This window comes from Stegostoma tigrinum, chromosome 10 (assembly GCF_030684315.1).
Source record: "Stegostoma tigrinum isolate sSteTig4 chromosome 10, sSteTig4.hap1, whole genome shotgun sequence".
In the NCBI taxonomy this organism is placed as follows: Eukaryota; Metazoa; Chordata; class Chondrichthyes; order Orectolobiformes; family Stegostomatidae; genus Stegostoma; species Stegostoma tigrinum.
Window position 1 is genome coordinate 2,596,936 of NC_081363.1, and position 15,637 is coordinate 2,612,572.

At 49.8% G+C, this 15,637-nt stretch overlaps 1 protein-coding gene across 3 annotated transcripts in view; it reads left to right on the plus strand.

Moving 5' to 3' along the window:
- Positions 1-15,637, plus strand: part of LOC125455711 (cholesterol 24-hydroxylase-like) — an 81,244-nt gene that overhangs the window by 42,918 nt on the left and 22,689 nt on the right. For all 3 annotated transcript variants that reach the window (XM_059648893.1, XM_059648894.1, XM_059648895.1), the window contains exons 7-8: positions 5,584-5,697; positions 6,182-6,338. In XM_059648893.1, the coding sequence (XP_059504876.1) occupies positions 5,584-5,697; positions 6,182-6,338 (271 nt within the window). The remainder of the gene's footprint in view (positions 1-5,583; positions 5,698-6,181; positions 6,339-15,637) is intronic.

Consider the following 15,637-nt stretch of genomic DNA (forward strand, 5'->3'; position numbering starts at 1 on the left):
TGCTTCAGAGCTCATCTCATCAAAATTCCAGCTCAATACTGACTTGGAGTCTCAACCTCCTCCCCCTCTCCCCAACTTTGGACAGATGTATATCGCTGTATCAAAGATCTGGGGAGGTGGTGGCACATTGGTGATGTTTACTTAGTAATGTGCAACACCCCACACTGACTGGACATGTTCCAGGAGATTTTTGCGGAGAGAGGTGACATCTCAGAAGGTAGCAGCATCATGTATGCCGGGTCGAAGAGATAGCGAGAAAGGAAAGTACATCAATGCCTCTAATGAAGCCAATTCAAAAGCACATTTCATACCTGCTAAAATTTCTTGTATAAATTCTCACCAATTTGCTCAGCAGATAATATTTTTTTTATCACCTAGGATTAAATCTATGTTTATAACTTATGAGCATGAGTAGTCCTATGTGTCCCTTCATTCCTTCCCTTCATTCAATAAGGTCATGGCTAACCTGAGTGAGGTCTCAGCTCCATTTTCCTAAGGCCCTCTTAACCCTTGACTCTCTTGTCTATCTATCTCTCAAAGACCTGGACTACACAGATTTTAAGGAAAATATTCCACAGATTAATGATTCTCTGAGAGAGACATAAATGTCTTCATTTTTGCAAGGCCTTTTATTCTTAAACTGTGCGCCCTACTTATAGCCTCTCCTGCAAAAGGAAACATCCACATAGAATCCATCCTCTCATGACCCCTCAGATCGTATATGTTCCTTATTCTTCTCAACTCCAACTTCTAAAGACCTAAGATAACAAAGTGTGGAGCTGGATGAACACAGCAGGCCGAGCAGCATCTCAGGAGCTTTTGTGCTCCTGAGATGCTGCTTGGCCTGCTGTGTTCATCCAGCTCCACATTCTGTTATCTTGGATTCTCCAGCATCTGCAGTTCCCATTATCACTGATACAATTCCAAAGACCTAACCTGTTCAACCTTTCTTTATAAGATAAACCCTTCATCTCAGCAATGAGCTGAATGAACCTTCACTGAGCAGAGAGTAAACCGTTTGATGTGGTGTATATGGATTTCAGCAAGGCGTTCAGTAAGGTTCCCCACAGTAGGATATTGTACAAAATGTGGAGGAATGGAATTGTGGGAGATATAGCAGTTTGGATCGGAAATTGGCTTGCTGAAAGAAGACAGAGGGTGGTAGTTGATGGGAAATGTTCATCCTGGAGACCAGTTACTGGTGGTGTACCGCAAGGGTCGGTGTTGGGTCCACTGCTGTTTGTCATTTTTATAAATGACCTGGATGAGGGCGTAGAAGGATGGGTTAGTAAATTTGCAGATGACACTAAGGTCGGTGGAGTTGTGGATAGTGACGAAGGATGCTGTAGGTTGCAGAGAGACATAGATAAGCTGCAGAGCTGGGCTGAGAGGTGGCAAATGGAGTTTAATGCAGACAAGTGTGAGGTGATGCACTTTGGTAGGAGTAACCAGAAGGCAAAGTACAGGGCTAATGGTAAGATTCTTAGTATTGTAGATGAGCAGAGAGATCTCGGTGTCCATGTACACAGATCCTTGAAAGTTGCCACCCAGGTTGACAGGGCTGTTAAGAAGGCATACAATGTTTTAGCTTTTATTAATACAGGGATCGAGTTCCAGAATCAAGAGGTTATGTTGAAGCTGTACAAAACTCTGGTGCGGCCGCACTTGGAGTATTGTGTACAGTTCTGGTCACCGCATTATAAGAAGGATGTGGAAGCTTTGGAAAGGGTGCAGAGGAGATGTACTAGGATGTTGCCTGGTATGGAGGGAAGGTCTTACGAGGAAAGGCTGAGGGACTTGATGTTGTTTTCATGAGAGAGAAGAAGGTTGAGAGGTGACTTAATTGAAATATATAAAATAATCAGAGGGTTAGATAGGGTGGATAGGGAGAGCCTTTTTCCTAGGATGGTGACGGTGAGCACGAGGGGGCATAGCTTTAAATTGAGGGATGAAAGATATAGGACCGATGTCAGAGGTAGTTTCTTTACTCAGAGAGTAGTAAGGAAATGGAACGCTTTGCCTGCAACGGTAGTAGATTCGCCAACTTTAGCTACATTTAAGTTGTCATTGGACAAGCAAATGGACGTACATGGAATAGTGTAGGTTAGATGGGCTTCAGATCGGTATGACAGGTCGGCAAACATCGAGGACCGAAGGGCCTGTACTGTGCTGTAATGTTCTATGTTCTATGAGCTGCTTTTATCACAATTATATTCTTTTTCAAATTAGGAGACCAAAATTGTACACGGTATTCCTGATGACTATTTTCCCTTGAACATTGGGGGTGACCTTTTAGAATCCCTATTGTGCGGAAGCAGACCATTCGGCCAAATGAGTCACACCAACCTTCTGAAGAGCATCCCATCCATTCCGACCCCCTGACCCTATCCCTGTAACCCTGCATTTCCCATGGCGAACACAACTCACTTGCACACCTTTGGACTGTGGGAGGAAACCCATGCAGACACATAGAGATCAATAAAATTATGAAGGGCACGTACAGGGTGAATAGACAAGGTCTTCCCCCAAGGGTAGGGGAGTCTAAAACTACAGGTCAAAGGTGTAAGATAAGAAGGGAAAGATTTAAAAGAGAACTAAGGAGTAACTTTTTCACACAGAGGGTACAGTGTATATGGAATGTGCTGCCAGAGGAAGTGGTGGAGGCTGGTACAATTATAACATTTAAAAGGCATCTGTATGCGTACATGAATAGGACGGGTTTAGAGGGATATGGGCCAAATGCTGGCAAATGGGATGAGATTAATTTGGGATATCTGGTCTGCATGGGCACTTGGGCTACAGTAGGAAACCAAAATTGTACACAATATTCCTGATGGCTATTTTTCCTGGAGCATCGGAGGCTGAGAGGTGTCCTTATAGAATCTCTATAGTGTGGAAGCACTCTGTTTCTGTTCTCAATGCCTTTATGACTCTGTGTTGTCTCACCAAGGCCCTGTAGAGCTGCAGTAAATTTTCCCTACTGTTATATTCCATTCTCCTGTTATGTATCGATAATTTCTATAGCCAATTCTTTTTAGACCCTAGAATGCAAGCCTTCTGGTTCTGAAAATTTGTCAATCTTTAGGTTCACTGGTTTTAAGTTCTTCTTTCTCATTCATGTCTTGATTTTCAAGTACCTTTAGGATGTTTCCGAAGCTTTCTGTAGTGAAGGCCCACAAAAACCCCCTTCAACACCTCTACTATCCCCTTGTTTCCATGATTATATCTTAAGCCTCAACCTCTAAAGGATCACTGTGATCATTAGTTATTCTTTTCTTATTTAATTACTTGTACAAATTCGTACTCTCTGTCTTTATATATCGAGCGGATGCCCTCATTCTTTCTTCCTCTTTTTGAATAAAGTATTACAGTTGGTATTCTCCAATTCACTTGGACAAATCCAGAATGTAACAAACTTTAGATTTTGAACCCTATCTCTTGCTGATGCATATTGTAAATTAGAATATAGGTAAAATAATTGCTCTTACATAACTCTACAGTGCGCTGAACTGTGATTCTCTGGGAAAGTTTCTTTCTGTAAACCTCTGAATTTGTACTCCAGCGTGGAAGATGCGGAGAAATGCCATGCAGAGTAGACTTGAGAATTTCAATGAACTGCCCCGAGCTTATTTTGTCCTAAAACAAGTAAATGCTTCAAATTGCTGAGGTTGTAGACGAGCTCGCCGAGCTGAGTTGTTTGATTGCGGACATATCGTCACTCTGCTGGGTAACATTGTCAGTGCACTTGTGGTGAAGCATTAATATTCCATTCCATTTGTTATTTATATGCCTCGGTTTGTTGAGGCGGCTGGCATCACTTCTGGTTCTGTTTTGCAGTGGTTTGCATTTCGGGTCCAGTTCAATGTGTTTGTCGATGGAGTTCTGGTTGGAGTGTCAGCCCTCCAGGAATTCCCTGGCATGTGTCTGTTTGGTTCGTGCTATTATGGATGTGTTGTCCCACTCGAATGTGTGTCCTTTTTTGTCCATGTGTATTGAGACCAATGAGAATTGGTTGTGTCTCGTGGAGGCCAGTTGGTGTTTGTATATCCTTATTGTCAGTTTTCTTCCAGTTTGGCCTACGTAGTGTTTCTCACAGGCCTTGCATGGTATTTTGTATATTATACTAATTTTATAGGTTATGGTTTTGGGATCCTTTATGTTTGCCAGTAGCTGTTACAGGTTAGTTATTGGTTTGTGGCCTACTCTGATACCTAGGGGTGAGAGTAGCCTTGTGGCATTCTCCGATATGTCTTTGATGTATGGTAGAGTGACTGGTGTGTTTGGCCATGTTGCGTGTTCTTGTTGTGGTCTGTCATGGAGGTAAGATACACAAACCACTGAGAAACAGAAACGGAAGTGATGCCAACCTTCCCAGCAAACTGAGACATAGAAATAACAAGCGGGACAGAACACTGACACTTCACCGGAGGCACACTGACCGTGTTACTGAGCAGGGTGACGATACATCTGCAATCAAACCCCCCTCCCCCCCAGTTCGGTCAGCAAGTCTACAATTCATCCACCAGCTGAGCTACAAATCTTCTCAAAAACCTTCACATTGCTGCATAGATTAAAATCCCCGAGAGATTGATGGTTTCGTTCCACCAAAAGGTCGGGGTGGAGGTTAGGTAAACCTTAAGTTTAGGGTAAACATTCGGCACAACATTGTGGGCTGCACTGTGCTGTACACTCTATGTTCTAAAGTAAAATCCTATTAGGATCAACTTCCACCAAAGACATAAAGAGTGATAAACCCTTTTGATCCGCAAAAGAGGCTTTGGGAGAAAGCTGTTCAGGCAGCACTGCAGATTTCCATCGGTTCCTCAGGGCCAAACACACACTGAAACTATTGAAGACACATGTTGGATTGCTTGTCCTCAGGAGTTGATGTAAATCTGCAGCAGCCGCAGAACTGGTTTCTCCTCAAAAATCCAATTAAAAATCAGACTTTCTTTCTCTCAGTCTAAAACAAATATCTCACTTGCAACAGCTTCTATCCTATCTGTATTCTGGGATCATCTGCATTGACGCAGAACATCGAACAACAAGCAATAATCTTCACACCATGCAAGGAGGCTGTACGACTCTATGACAAAGCAGCCGCTTGATTGGCATCACATCCACAAACATCCCACTCCCTCCACCACCGACACTCAGTAGCAGCAGTGTGTACCATCTACAAGATGCACTGCAGAAACTCACCAAAAATCCTCAGACAGCACTTTCCAAACCCACGGCCACTTCCATCCAGAAGGACAAGGGCAGCAAACACATGGGAACACCACCCCCTGCAAGTTCCCCTCCGAGCCCCTCACCATCCTGACTTGGAAATATATGGCCATTCTGTAAGTGTCACTGGGTCAAAATCCTGGGAACTCTGTCATTAACAGCATTGTGGGAATCCCCAAACCTCTTTAACTACAGCTGTTCAAGAAGGCACCTCACCATCTTCTCAAGGGCAAGTAGAGATGGTCAATAAATGCCAATATCCTGTGAATGAATAAAAGACAGCTCCCAGACTCCTGTCTCTGTGGAACTCGCTCCCATGTATCCCTTACTTTGTAATCTCTGCTCTCCTTAAAGGTCGCCTTTGGGATGCAACTAAACTTATTGGATGGTGCTGAGTCTCCATTTCCACGGGCAATATCAATGACTCTGAAAGGTATTTCCCGATATGTTCAGAATCCGTACATGCAGGTAAGTTCTATCAGTTCAAACGAAGTTATCTTGTATTTGTGCTTAAGTGGCATAGCAGTGCAACTCCTTGCAATAGGATCACATTAGCAAGGACTCACCAACAATTAGGCTTGGGTTCAGTGGTTGGCACATCTGTCCCTGTGAGAAAAGTGAATGGGTTCAATCTCCACTTTGTAGTCCAGGCTGTTAAAAGTCCAGTGGAGTACTGAAAGAATGCGACAGTTGCATTCTGTTGAAGGTGCTGTCTTTCAGATGAAATGGGAAACTAAGCAGAATGGGATTCCTCCCTGATGTTCTGGCAACTTGTATCCCTCAATTGATGTGAAAACAACAGATTCCATTGTTTGTAGGTTTTGTGGTGAACAGTTGTTATCTCTGTGTTTCCAACTTTGCACGGTCCTTGTGCCATTCAATCATACCCCTGCCCTGCCAATACATGTCCCTGTATTGTCAGTTTATCGAATTCCACTCCTTGTGTTCCTAGTACATGCCTCAGCACCGAAAGTTTGTGAAGGAGGTGTGGGACTCCTTAGAGCTGCTGCGTAGCACGGGGAGGCAGTGCATCAAAGAGAGGAAGAGAGCCGTAGCGAATGGAGAGGATGTGCCTAAAGACATCCTAACAAGCATCCTCAAGATTGCAGGTAATATAATTCTCCACCAATATTCAATAAACAGGCTCACTGTTCATAATTGACGAATGTCCACTTCTTCAAAAATACTTACTTTGATGGTTTCTCAAGATCAAGTCAATGTACCTCTGTGAAGTACCTCTGGGACATGAGACACAAATAATGAAGGAAGGTTTATGTTATTACTCAGTGTGCATTAAACATCACCAGTGAAAACACCATGATACATCTGTTGGGAATATTCACTTAAGATCACTTTTGGAGGATTTTTCAAACAATTGTCATAATATCATCAGGTTTAGAACAAAAAAGGACCAATCAATTGTAAAAATACTTCAGTGGTGGAGAGGTGATGTTAGCAACATGGAAACGGATCTGTCCTATGTGAAATAGAAACAAAACCTGGTCGGTAAAATAGCAGAACAGTAGTCACCTTCCCACAAAGAGGAAAAGATGCCCAGTTATAAGAAGGATATTATCAAGCTGGAAAGTGGGTTCAGAAGAGATTTACCAGGATGTTGCTGGGTATGGAAGGTTTGAGTTATAAAGAAAAGCTGGATAGGCTGGGACTTTTTTCACTGGGGTGTATGAGGTTGAGATGTGACCTTATAGAAGTTATAAAATCATGACGGGTATAGATAGATTTAACAGTCAGTGTTTTCTCCCTAGGATGGTGTATTTCAAGATTAGGAGGTGCATATTTAAGGTGAGAGGAAAGAGATTTGAACAAGACATGAGGAACAAATGTTTTTACAGAGAGGATATTTCGCATGTGGAATGAACTTCCTGAGGAAGTGGTGGGTGTGGATACAATTACAATGTTTAAAAGGCATTTGGATAAGTACAGGAATGGGAAATGTTTGGAGGGACATGGGCCCTGAGCAGGCGGGTGGGACTAGTTTGGTTTGAGATCATGTTCAGCATGGACTGGTTGGGCTGAAGGATCTGTTTCCATGCTGTATGACTCCATGATTTTATGAGATTCAACAATTAGATCACTCTGGTACATAAGACAGAGAAAGGAGATTTGTAAGTCAACATAAGATGGATAACACAAAGCTGAAAATAGATCGAGTAAATCTAAGCAAATGAAGATTAGAAAGAGAGAACATGAGAAGGTTTAGCAACTAAAGGGAATGCAGAATTATTTTATAAGTACAGAAGTAATGAAAATAATAGGGTCTTTCTTGTGAAGGCAGTGGGTCTGGCTGAACAAACTGACTATTTTAGAGATAATGGGAACTGCAGATGCTGGAGAATCCAAGATAATAAAATGTGAGGCTGGATGAACACAGCAGGCCAAGCAGCATCTCAGGAGCACAAAAGCTGACGTTTCGGGCCTAGACCCTTCATCAGAGAGGGGGATGGGGGGAGGGAACTGGAATAAATAGGGAGAGAGGGGGAGGCGGACCGAAGATGGAGAGCAAAGAAGATAGGTGGAGAGGGTGTAGGTGGGGAGGTAGGGAGGGGATAGGTCAGTCCAGGGAAGACGGACAGGTCAAGGAGGTGGGATGAGGTTAGTAGGTAGCTGGGGGTGCGGCTGGGGGTGGGAGGAAGGGATGGGTGAGAGGAAGAACCGGTTAGGGAGGCAGAGACAGGTTGGACTGGTTTTGGGATGCAGTGGGTGGGGGGGAAGAGCTGGGCTGGTTGTGTGGTGCAGTGGGGGGAGGGGATGAACTGGGCTGGTTTAGGGATGCAGTGGGGGAAGGGGAGATTTTGAAACTGGTAAAGTCCACATTGATACCATATGGCTGCAGGGTTCCCAGGCGGAATATGAGTTGCTGTTCCTGCAACCTTCGGGTGGCATCATTGTGGCAGTGCAGGAGGCCCATGATGGACATGTCATCAAGAGAATGGGAGGGGGAGTGGAAATGGTTTGCGACTGGGAGGTGCAGTTGTTTGTTGCGAACTGAGCGGAGGTGTTCTGCAAAGCGGTCCCCAAGCCTCCGCTTGGTTTCCCCAATGTAGAGAAAGCCGCACCGGGTACAGTGGATGCAGTATACCACATTGGCAGATGTGCAGGTGAACCTCTGCTTAATGTGGAATGTCATCTTGGGGCCTGGGATGGGGGTGAGGGAGGAGGTGTGGGGACAAGTGTAGCATTTCCTGCGGTTGCAGGGGAAGGTGCCGGGTGTGGTGGGGTTGGAGGGCAGTGTGGAGCGAACAAGGGAGTCACGGAGAGAGTGGTCTCTCCGGAAAGCAGACAGGGGTGGGGATGGAAAAATGTCTTGGGTGGTGGGGTCGGATTGTAAATGGCGGAAGTGTCGGAGGATAATGCGTTGTATCCGGAGGTTGGTAGGGTGGTGTGTGAGAACGAGGGGGATCCTCTTGGGGCGGTTGTGGCGGGGGCGGGGTGTGAGGGATGTGTCGCGGGAAATGCGGGAGACGCGGTCAAGGGCGTTCTCAATCACCGTGGGGGGGAAGTTGCGGTCCTTAAAGAACTTGGACATCTGGGATGTGCGGGAGTGGAATGTCTTATCGTGGGAGCAGATGCGGCGGAGGCGGAGGAATTGGGAATAGGGGATGGAGTTTTTGCAGGAGGGTGGGTGGGAGGAGGTGTATTCTAGGTAGCTGTGGGAGTCGGTGGGCTTGAAATGGACATCAGTTACAAGCTGGTTGCCTGAGATGGAGACTGAGAGGTCCAGGAAGGTGAGGGATGTGCTGGAGATGGCCCAGGTGAACTGAAGGTTGGGGTGGAAGGTGTTGGTGAAGTGGATGAACTGTTCGAGCTCCTCTGGGGAGCAAGAGGCGGCGCCGATACAGTCATCAATGTACCGGAGGAAGAGGTGGGGTTTGGGGCCTGTGTAGGTGCGGAAGATGGACTGTTCCACGTAACCTACAAAGAGGCAGGCATAGCTGGGGCCCATGCGGGTGCCCATGGCCACCCCCTTAGTCTGTAGGAAGTGGGAGGAGTCAAAAGAGAAGTTGTTGAGTGTGAGGACGAGTTCCGCTAGGCGGATGAGAGTGTCGGTGGAGGGGGCCTGGTCGGGCCTGCGGGACAGGAAGAAGCGGAGGGCCTTGAGGCCATCTCCATGCGGAATGCAGGTGTACAGGGACTGGACATCCATGGTGAATATGAGGTGTTGGGGGCCAGGGAATAGGAAGTCCTGGAGGAGGTGGAGGGCGTGGGTGGTGTCACGGACATAGGTGGGGAGTTCCTGGACCAAAGGGGAGAAAATGGAGTCCAGATAGGTGGAGATGAGTTCGGTGGGGCAGGAGCAGGCTGAGACGATGGGTCGACCAGGGCAGGCAGGTTTGTGGATTTTGGGAAGGAGATAGAAACGGGCCGTGCGGGGTTGGGGAACAATGAGGTTGGAGGCTGTGGGTGGGAGGTCCCCTGAGGTGATGAGGTCATGAATGGTGTTGGAGATGATGGTTTGGTGCTCGGGTGTGGGGTCATGATCGAGGAGGCGGTAGGAGGTGGTGTCGGAGAGTTGGCGTCTGGCCTCGGCGATGTAGAGGTCAGTACGCCATACTACCACTGCGCCACCCTTGTCTGCGGGTTTGATGGTGAGGTTGGGGTTGGAGCGGAGGGAGCGGAGGGCTGCCCGTTCTGCGGAGGAGAGGTTGGAGTGGGTGAGAGGGGTGGAGAGGTTGAGGCGGTTAATGTCTCGACGGCAGTTGGAGATGAAGAGGTCGAGGGAGGGTAGGAGTTCTTTAAGGACCGCAACTTCCCCCCCACGGTGATTGAGAACGCCCTTGACCGCGTCTCCCGCATTTCCCGCGACACATCCCTCACACCCCGCCCCCGCCACAACCGCCCCAAGAGGATCCCCCTCGTTCTCACACACCACCCTACCAACCTCCGGATACAACGCATTATCCTCCGACACTTCCGCCATTTACAATCCGACCCCACCACCCAAGACATTTTTCCATCCCCACCCCTGTCTGCTTTCCGGAGAGACCACTCTCTCCGTGACTCCCTTGTTCGCTCCACACTGCCCTCCAACCCCACCACACCCGGCACCTTCCCCTGCAACCGCAGGAAATGCTACACTTGTCCCCACACCTCCTCCCTCACCCCCATCCCAGGCCCCAAGATGACATTCCACATTAAGCAGAGGTTCACCTGCACATCTGCCAATGTGGTATACTGCATCCACTGTACCCGGTGCGGCTTTCTCTACATTGGGGAAACCAAGCGGAGGCTTGGGGACCGCTTTGCAGAACACCTCCGCTCAGTTCGCAACAAACAACTGCACCTCCCAGTCGCAAACCATTTCCACTCCCCCTCCCATTCTCTTGATGACATGTCCATCATGGGCCTCCTGCACTGCCACAATGATGCCACCCGAAGGTTGCAGGAACAGCAACTCATATTCCGCCTGGGAACCCTGCAGCCATATGGTATCAATGTGGACTTTACCAGTTTCAAAATCTCCCCTTCCCCCACTGCATCCCTAAACCAGCCCAGTTCATCCCCTCCCCCCACTGCACCACACAACCAGCCCAGCTCTTCCCCCCCACCCACTGCATCCCAAAACCAGTCCAACCTGTCTCTGCCTCCCTAACCGGTTCTTCCTCTCACCCATCCCTTCCTCCCACCCCCAGCCGCACCCCCAGCTACCTACTAACCTCATCCCACCTCCTTGACCTGTCCGTCTTCCCTGGACTGACCTATCCCCTCCCTACCTCCCCACCTACACCCTCTCCACCTATCTTCTTTGCTCTCCATCTTCGGTCCGCCTCCCCCTCTCTCCCTATTTATTCCAGTTCCCTCCCCCCATCCCCCTCTCTGATGAAGGGTCTAGGCCCGAAACGTCAGCTTTTGTGCTCCTGAGATGCTGCTTGGCCTGCTGTGTTCATCCAGCCTCACATTTTATTATCTTGGATTCTCCAGCATCTGCAGTTCCCATTATCTCTGATACTATTTTAACCTCACTGCGAAGCCTCTGCCAGGGATGCCTAACCTGAAGAAGTTACCCTCCTCCCTCCGGAACAACCTCAGGGAATCTCTCTCCCATTGCAACTCTCTTGTAATCTCTTCGGCCTTGAAACTGCTCGACCATGTCCTGAAGCAAACCAGGTACCACAGCCACATCACCTTTCTCAGCACCTGCCTACGGAACCAGATCATCCCCAAGGGACTACAGTCCACATTTCAGCCTTCCCAATTTGGCCCCAACCGTGACCACCTCTACACCCAGAATATTCAGACCCTTCAGAAGCGGTTCTCCCTGCGAGTCCTGAAACAGACACTTGCAGCCATGCGCCGGCACCTCCAGGCACTGCAATCCAGCCTGCCCCAGCTCAGAGCCTCCCTCTCCCAGACCTGCAAGGGACCTCTGCTGTTTTTTATCCTCCGCAGGATCCACAGACTGAACACCCAGTTCCACTCAGCTTTACTGGACACCAAAAATCCTAAGTACAACCAACTCACGGGCCCCTGCCACCCACAAGAGGATTCCTGCGCCTCCCAAATCCCGACTCTGTCCCTGCCCCTCCCCCACCATGCACCCGCCGCCATTGACCATGAGGACACGGCCGGAGACCCCACCGATGACGTCACATCGGCCTCCGCCGGCCACAGAACTTCCGGAACCGCTGCTGCAGTCACCACCTCCACGTCCAGGTACTACAGCCCACACACCACCCTCACCTCAGCTGCTGCCGCCCACCCCGATCCTCCCACCGCCGACGGAACCCCGCCCACGGCCGACGCCGACGGAACCCCGCCCACGGCCGACGCCGACGGAACCCCGCCCACGGCCGACGGAACCCCGCCCACGGCCGACGACATCATCGCTCCGCCCACAACCTCCACAGCCTGCAACCCCAGAGGAGACAGCCACCCTGAGCCCTGCCGAATCTTCACCATCCCCCCAGACCTCCCACTGACTGAGGACCAACGGTCAGTCCTTAGTAAGGGGCTCACCTTTGTCCCCCTACAACCACACATCAACGAATACCAGTCACGGTCGGACACAGAGCAGTTTTTCCGCCGTCTTCGCCTGCATGCCTACTTCTTCAACCGGGAACCCAACGCTCCTTCCACTGACCCCTTCACCCGCTTCCAACACAAGTCCTCCTCCTGGACACCACCCCCAGGCCTCCTACCCTCCCTCGACCTCTTCATCTCCAACTGCCGTCGAGACATTAACCGCCTCAACCTCTCCACCCCCTCACCCACTCCAACCTCTCCCCCGCAGAACGGGCAGCCCTCCGCTCCCTCCGCTCCAACCCCAACCTCACCATCAAACCCGCAGACAAGGGTGGCGCAGTGGTAGTATGGCGTACTGACCTCTACATCGCCGAGGCCAGACGCCAACTCTCCGACACCACCTCCTACCGCCTCCTCGATCATGACCCCACACCCGAGCACCAAACCATCATCTCCAACACCATTCATGACCTCATCACCTCAGGGGACCTCCCACCCACAGCCTCCAACCTCATTGTTCCCCAACCCCGCACGGCCCGTTTCTATCTCCTTCCCAAAATCCACAAACCTGCCTGCCCTGGTCGACCCATCGTCTCAGCCTGCTCCTGCCCCACCGAACTCATCTCCACCTATCTGGACTCCATTTTCTCCCCTTTGGTCCAGGAACTCCCCACCTATGTCCGTGACACCACCCACGCCCTCCACCTCCTCCAGGACTTCCTATTCCCTGGCCCCCAACACCTCATATTCACCATGGACGTCCAGTCCCTGTACACCTGCATTCCGCATGGAGATGGCCTCAAGGCCCTCCGCTTCTTCCTGTCCCGCAGGCCCGACCAGGCCCCCTCCACCGACACTCTCATCCGCCTAGCGGAACTCGTCCTCACACTCAACAACTTCTCTTTTGACTCCTCCCACTTCCTACAGACTAAGGGGATGGCCATGGGCACCCGCATGGGCCCCAGCTATGCCTGCCTCTTTGTAGGTTACGTGGAACAGTCCATCTTCCGCACCTACACAGGCCCCAAACCCCACCTCTTCCTCCGGTACATTGATGACTGTATCGGCGCCGCCTCTTGCTCCCCAGAGGAGCTCGAACAGTTCATCCACTTCACCAACACCTTCCACCCCAACCTTCAGTTCACCTGGGCCATCTCCAGCACATCCCTCACCTTCCTGGACCTCTCAGTCTCCATCTCAGGCAACCAGCTTGTAACTGATGTCCATTTCAAGCCCACCGACTCCCACAGCTACCTAGAATACACCTCCTCCCACCCACCCTCCTGCAAAAACTCCATCCCCTATTCCCAATTCCTCCGCCTCCGCCGCATCTGCTCCCACGATAAGACATTCCACTCCCGCACATCCCAGATGTCCAAGTTCTTTAAGGACCGCAACTTCCCCCCCACGGTGATTGAGAACGCCCTTGACCGCGTCTCCCGCATTTCCCGCGACACATCCCTCACACCCCGCCCCCGCCACAACCGCCCCAAGAGGATCCCCCTCGTTCTCACACACCACCCTACCAACCTCCGGATACAACGCATTATCCTCCGACACTTCCGCCATTTACAATCCGACCCCACCACCCAAGACATTTTTCCATCCCCACCCCTGTCTGCTTTCCGGAGAGACCACTCTCTCCGTGACTCCCTTGTTCGCTCCACACTGCCCTCCAACCCCACCACACCCGGCACCTTCCCCTGCAACCGCAGGAAATGCTACACTTGTCCCCACACCTCCTCCCTCACCCCCATCCCAGGCCCCAAGATGACATTCCACATTAAGCAGAGGTTCACCTGCACATCTGCCAATGTGGTATACTGCATCCACTGTACCCGGTGCGGCTTTCTCTACATTGGGGAAACCAAGCGGAGGCTTGGGGACCGCTTTGCAGAACACCTCCGCTCAGTTCGCAACAAACAACTGCACCTCCCAGTCGCAAACCATTTCCACTCCCCCTCCCATTCTCTTGATGACATGTCCATCATGGGCCTCCTGCACTGCCACAATGATGCCACCCGAAGGTTGCAGGAACAGCAACTCATATTCCGCCTGGGAACCCTGCAGCCATATGGTATCAATGTGGACTTTACCAGTTTCAAAATCTCCCCTTCCCCCACTGCATCCCTAAACCAGCCCAGTTCATCCCCTCCCCCCACTGCACCACACAACCAGCCCAGCTCTTCCCCCCCACCCACTGCATCCCAAAACCAGTCCAACCTGTCTCTGCCTCCCTAACCGGTTCTTCCTCTCACCCATCCCTTCCTCCCACCCCCAGCCGCACCCCCAGCTACCTACTAACCTCATCCCACCTCCTTGACCTGTCCGTCTTCCCTGGACTGACCTATCCCCTCCCTACCTCCCCACCTACACCCTCTCCACCTATCTTCTTTGCTCTCCATCTTCGGTCCGCCTCCCCCTCTCTCCCTATTTATTCCAGTTCCCTCCCCCCATCCCCCTCTCTGATGAAGGGTCTAGGCCCGAAACGTCAGCTTTTGTGCTCCTGAGATGCTGCTTGGCCTGCTGTGTTCATCCAGCCTCACATTTTATTATCCTGACTATTTTAGATTTGTCTTCGTTGGAGCAGTAATGGAAACAGTCACTCTATTGGAATAAGATAACAATAGAGGCAGTAATCTGATTAGAAAATTCATTCTAAGATAACAAGGTGCAGAGCTGGATGAACACAGCAGGCCAAGCAGCATCAGAGGAGCGGGAAGGCTGATGTTTCCGGCCTAGACCCTTCTTCAGAAAGGTCTTTTCTGCTTTCCTGCTCCTCTGGTGCTGCTTGGCCTGCCATGTTCATCCAGCTCCACACCCTGTTATCTCGGATTCCCCAGCATCTGCAGTTCCTTCTATCTCAGAAAAATCATCCTGTTTGAATGGAATGCATGCTCAGTTATGAGGGACGTTAAAGAGGAAACTATAAACTGTATGGTCATTGGATTGAAAAGTGGAGGATCAGCTACGTTCTGATTGAATAGCTGAGCAAATTCAATGGCTGAATAGCCTACTTTTGCTCCTATGTCTTATGGGCTTATGTTCTTATGGTGGTCTTGAGGTGAAAGGTATTGCTCTGCTCAAACTTTGTAACAAGAGGCGATGATGTGGCAAGATCAAGCTGAATGGAATTTTCTACAGTATCCTTTCTGGACCCATCATCACCACCCTTGGCGTAGGTAGAAACACAGCAAATAGTGACACTTCATTTGAAAAAAACAGATGATGCTTGACAGATTGGATTGAATTTTTTAATGAAGAAACAGGGAAGTTTGATTGAAGGGACATTTTTTATTCGTTCTTTCTTGGGGTGTTAGTATTGCCAGTTAGACAACATTTCTTATTCATTTCTACTGGGCCACGAGAAGGTGGCAGTGGGCTGCTTTCTTGAAGCTGCTGCATTCCTTGGGGTGTTATGACACTT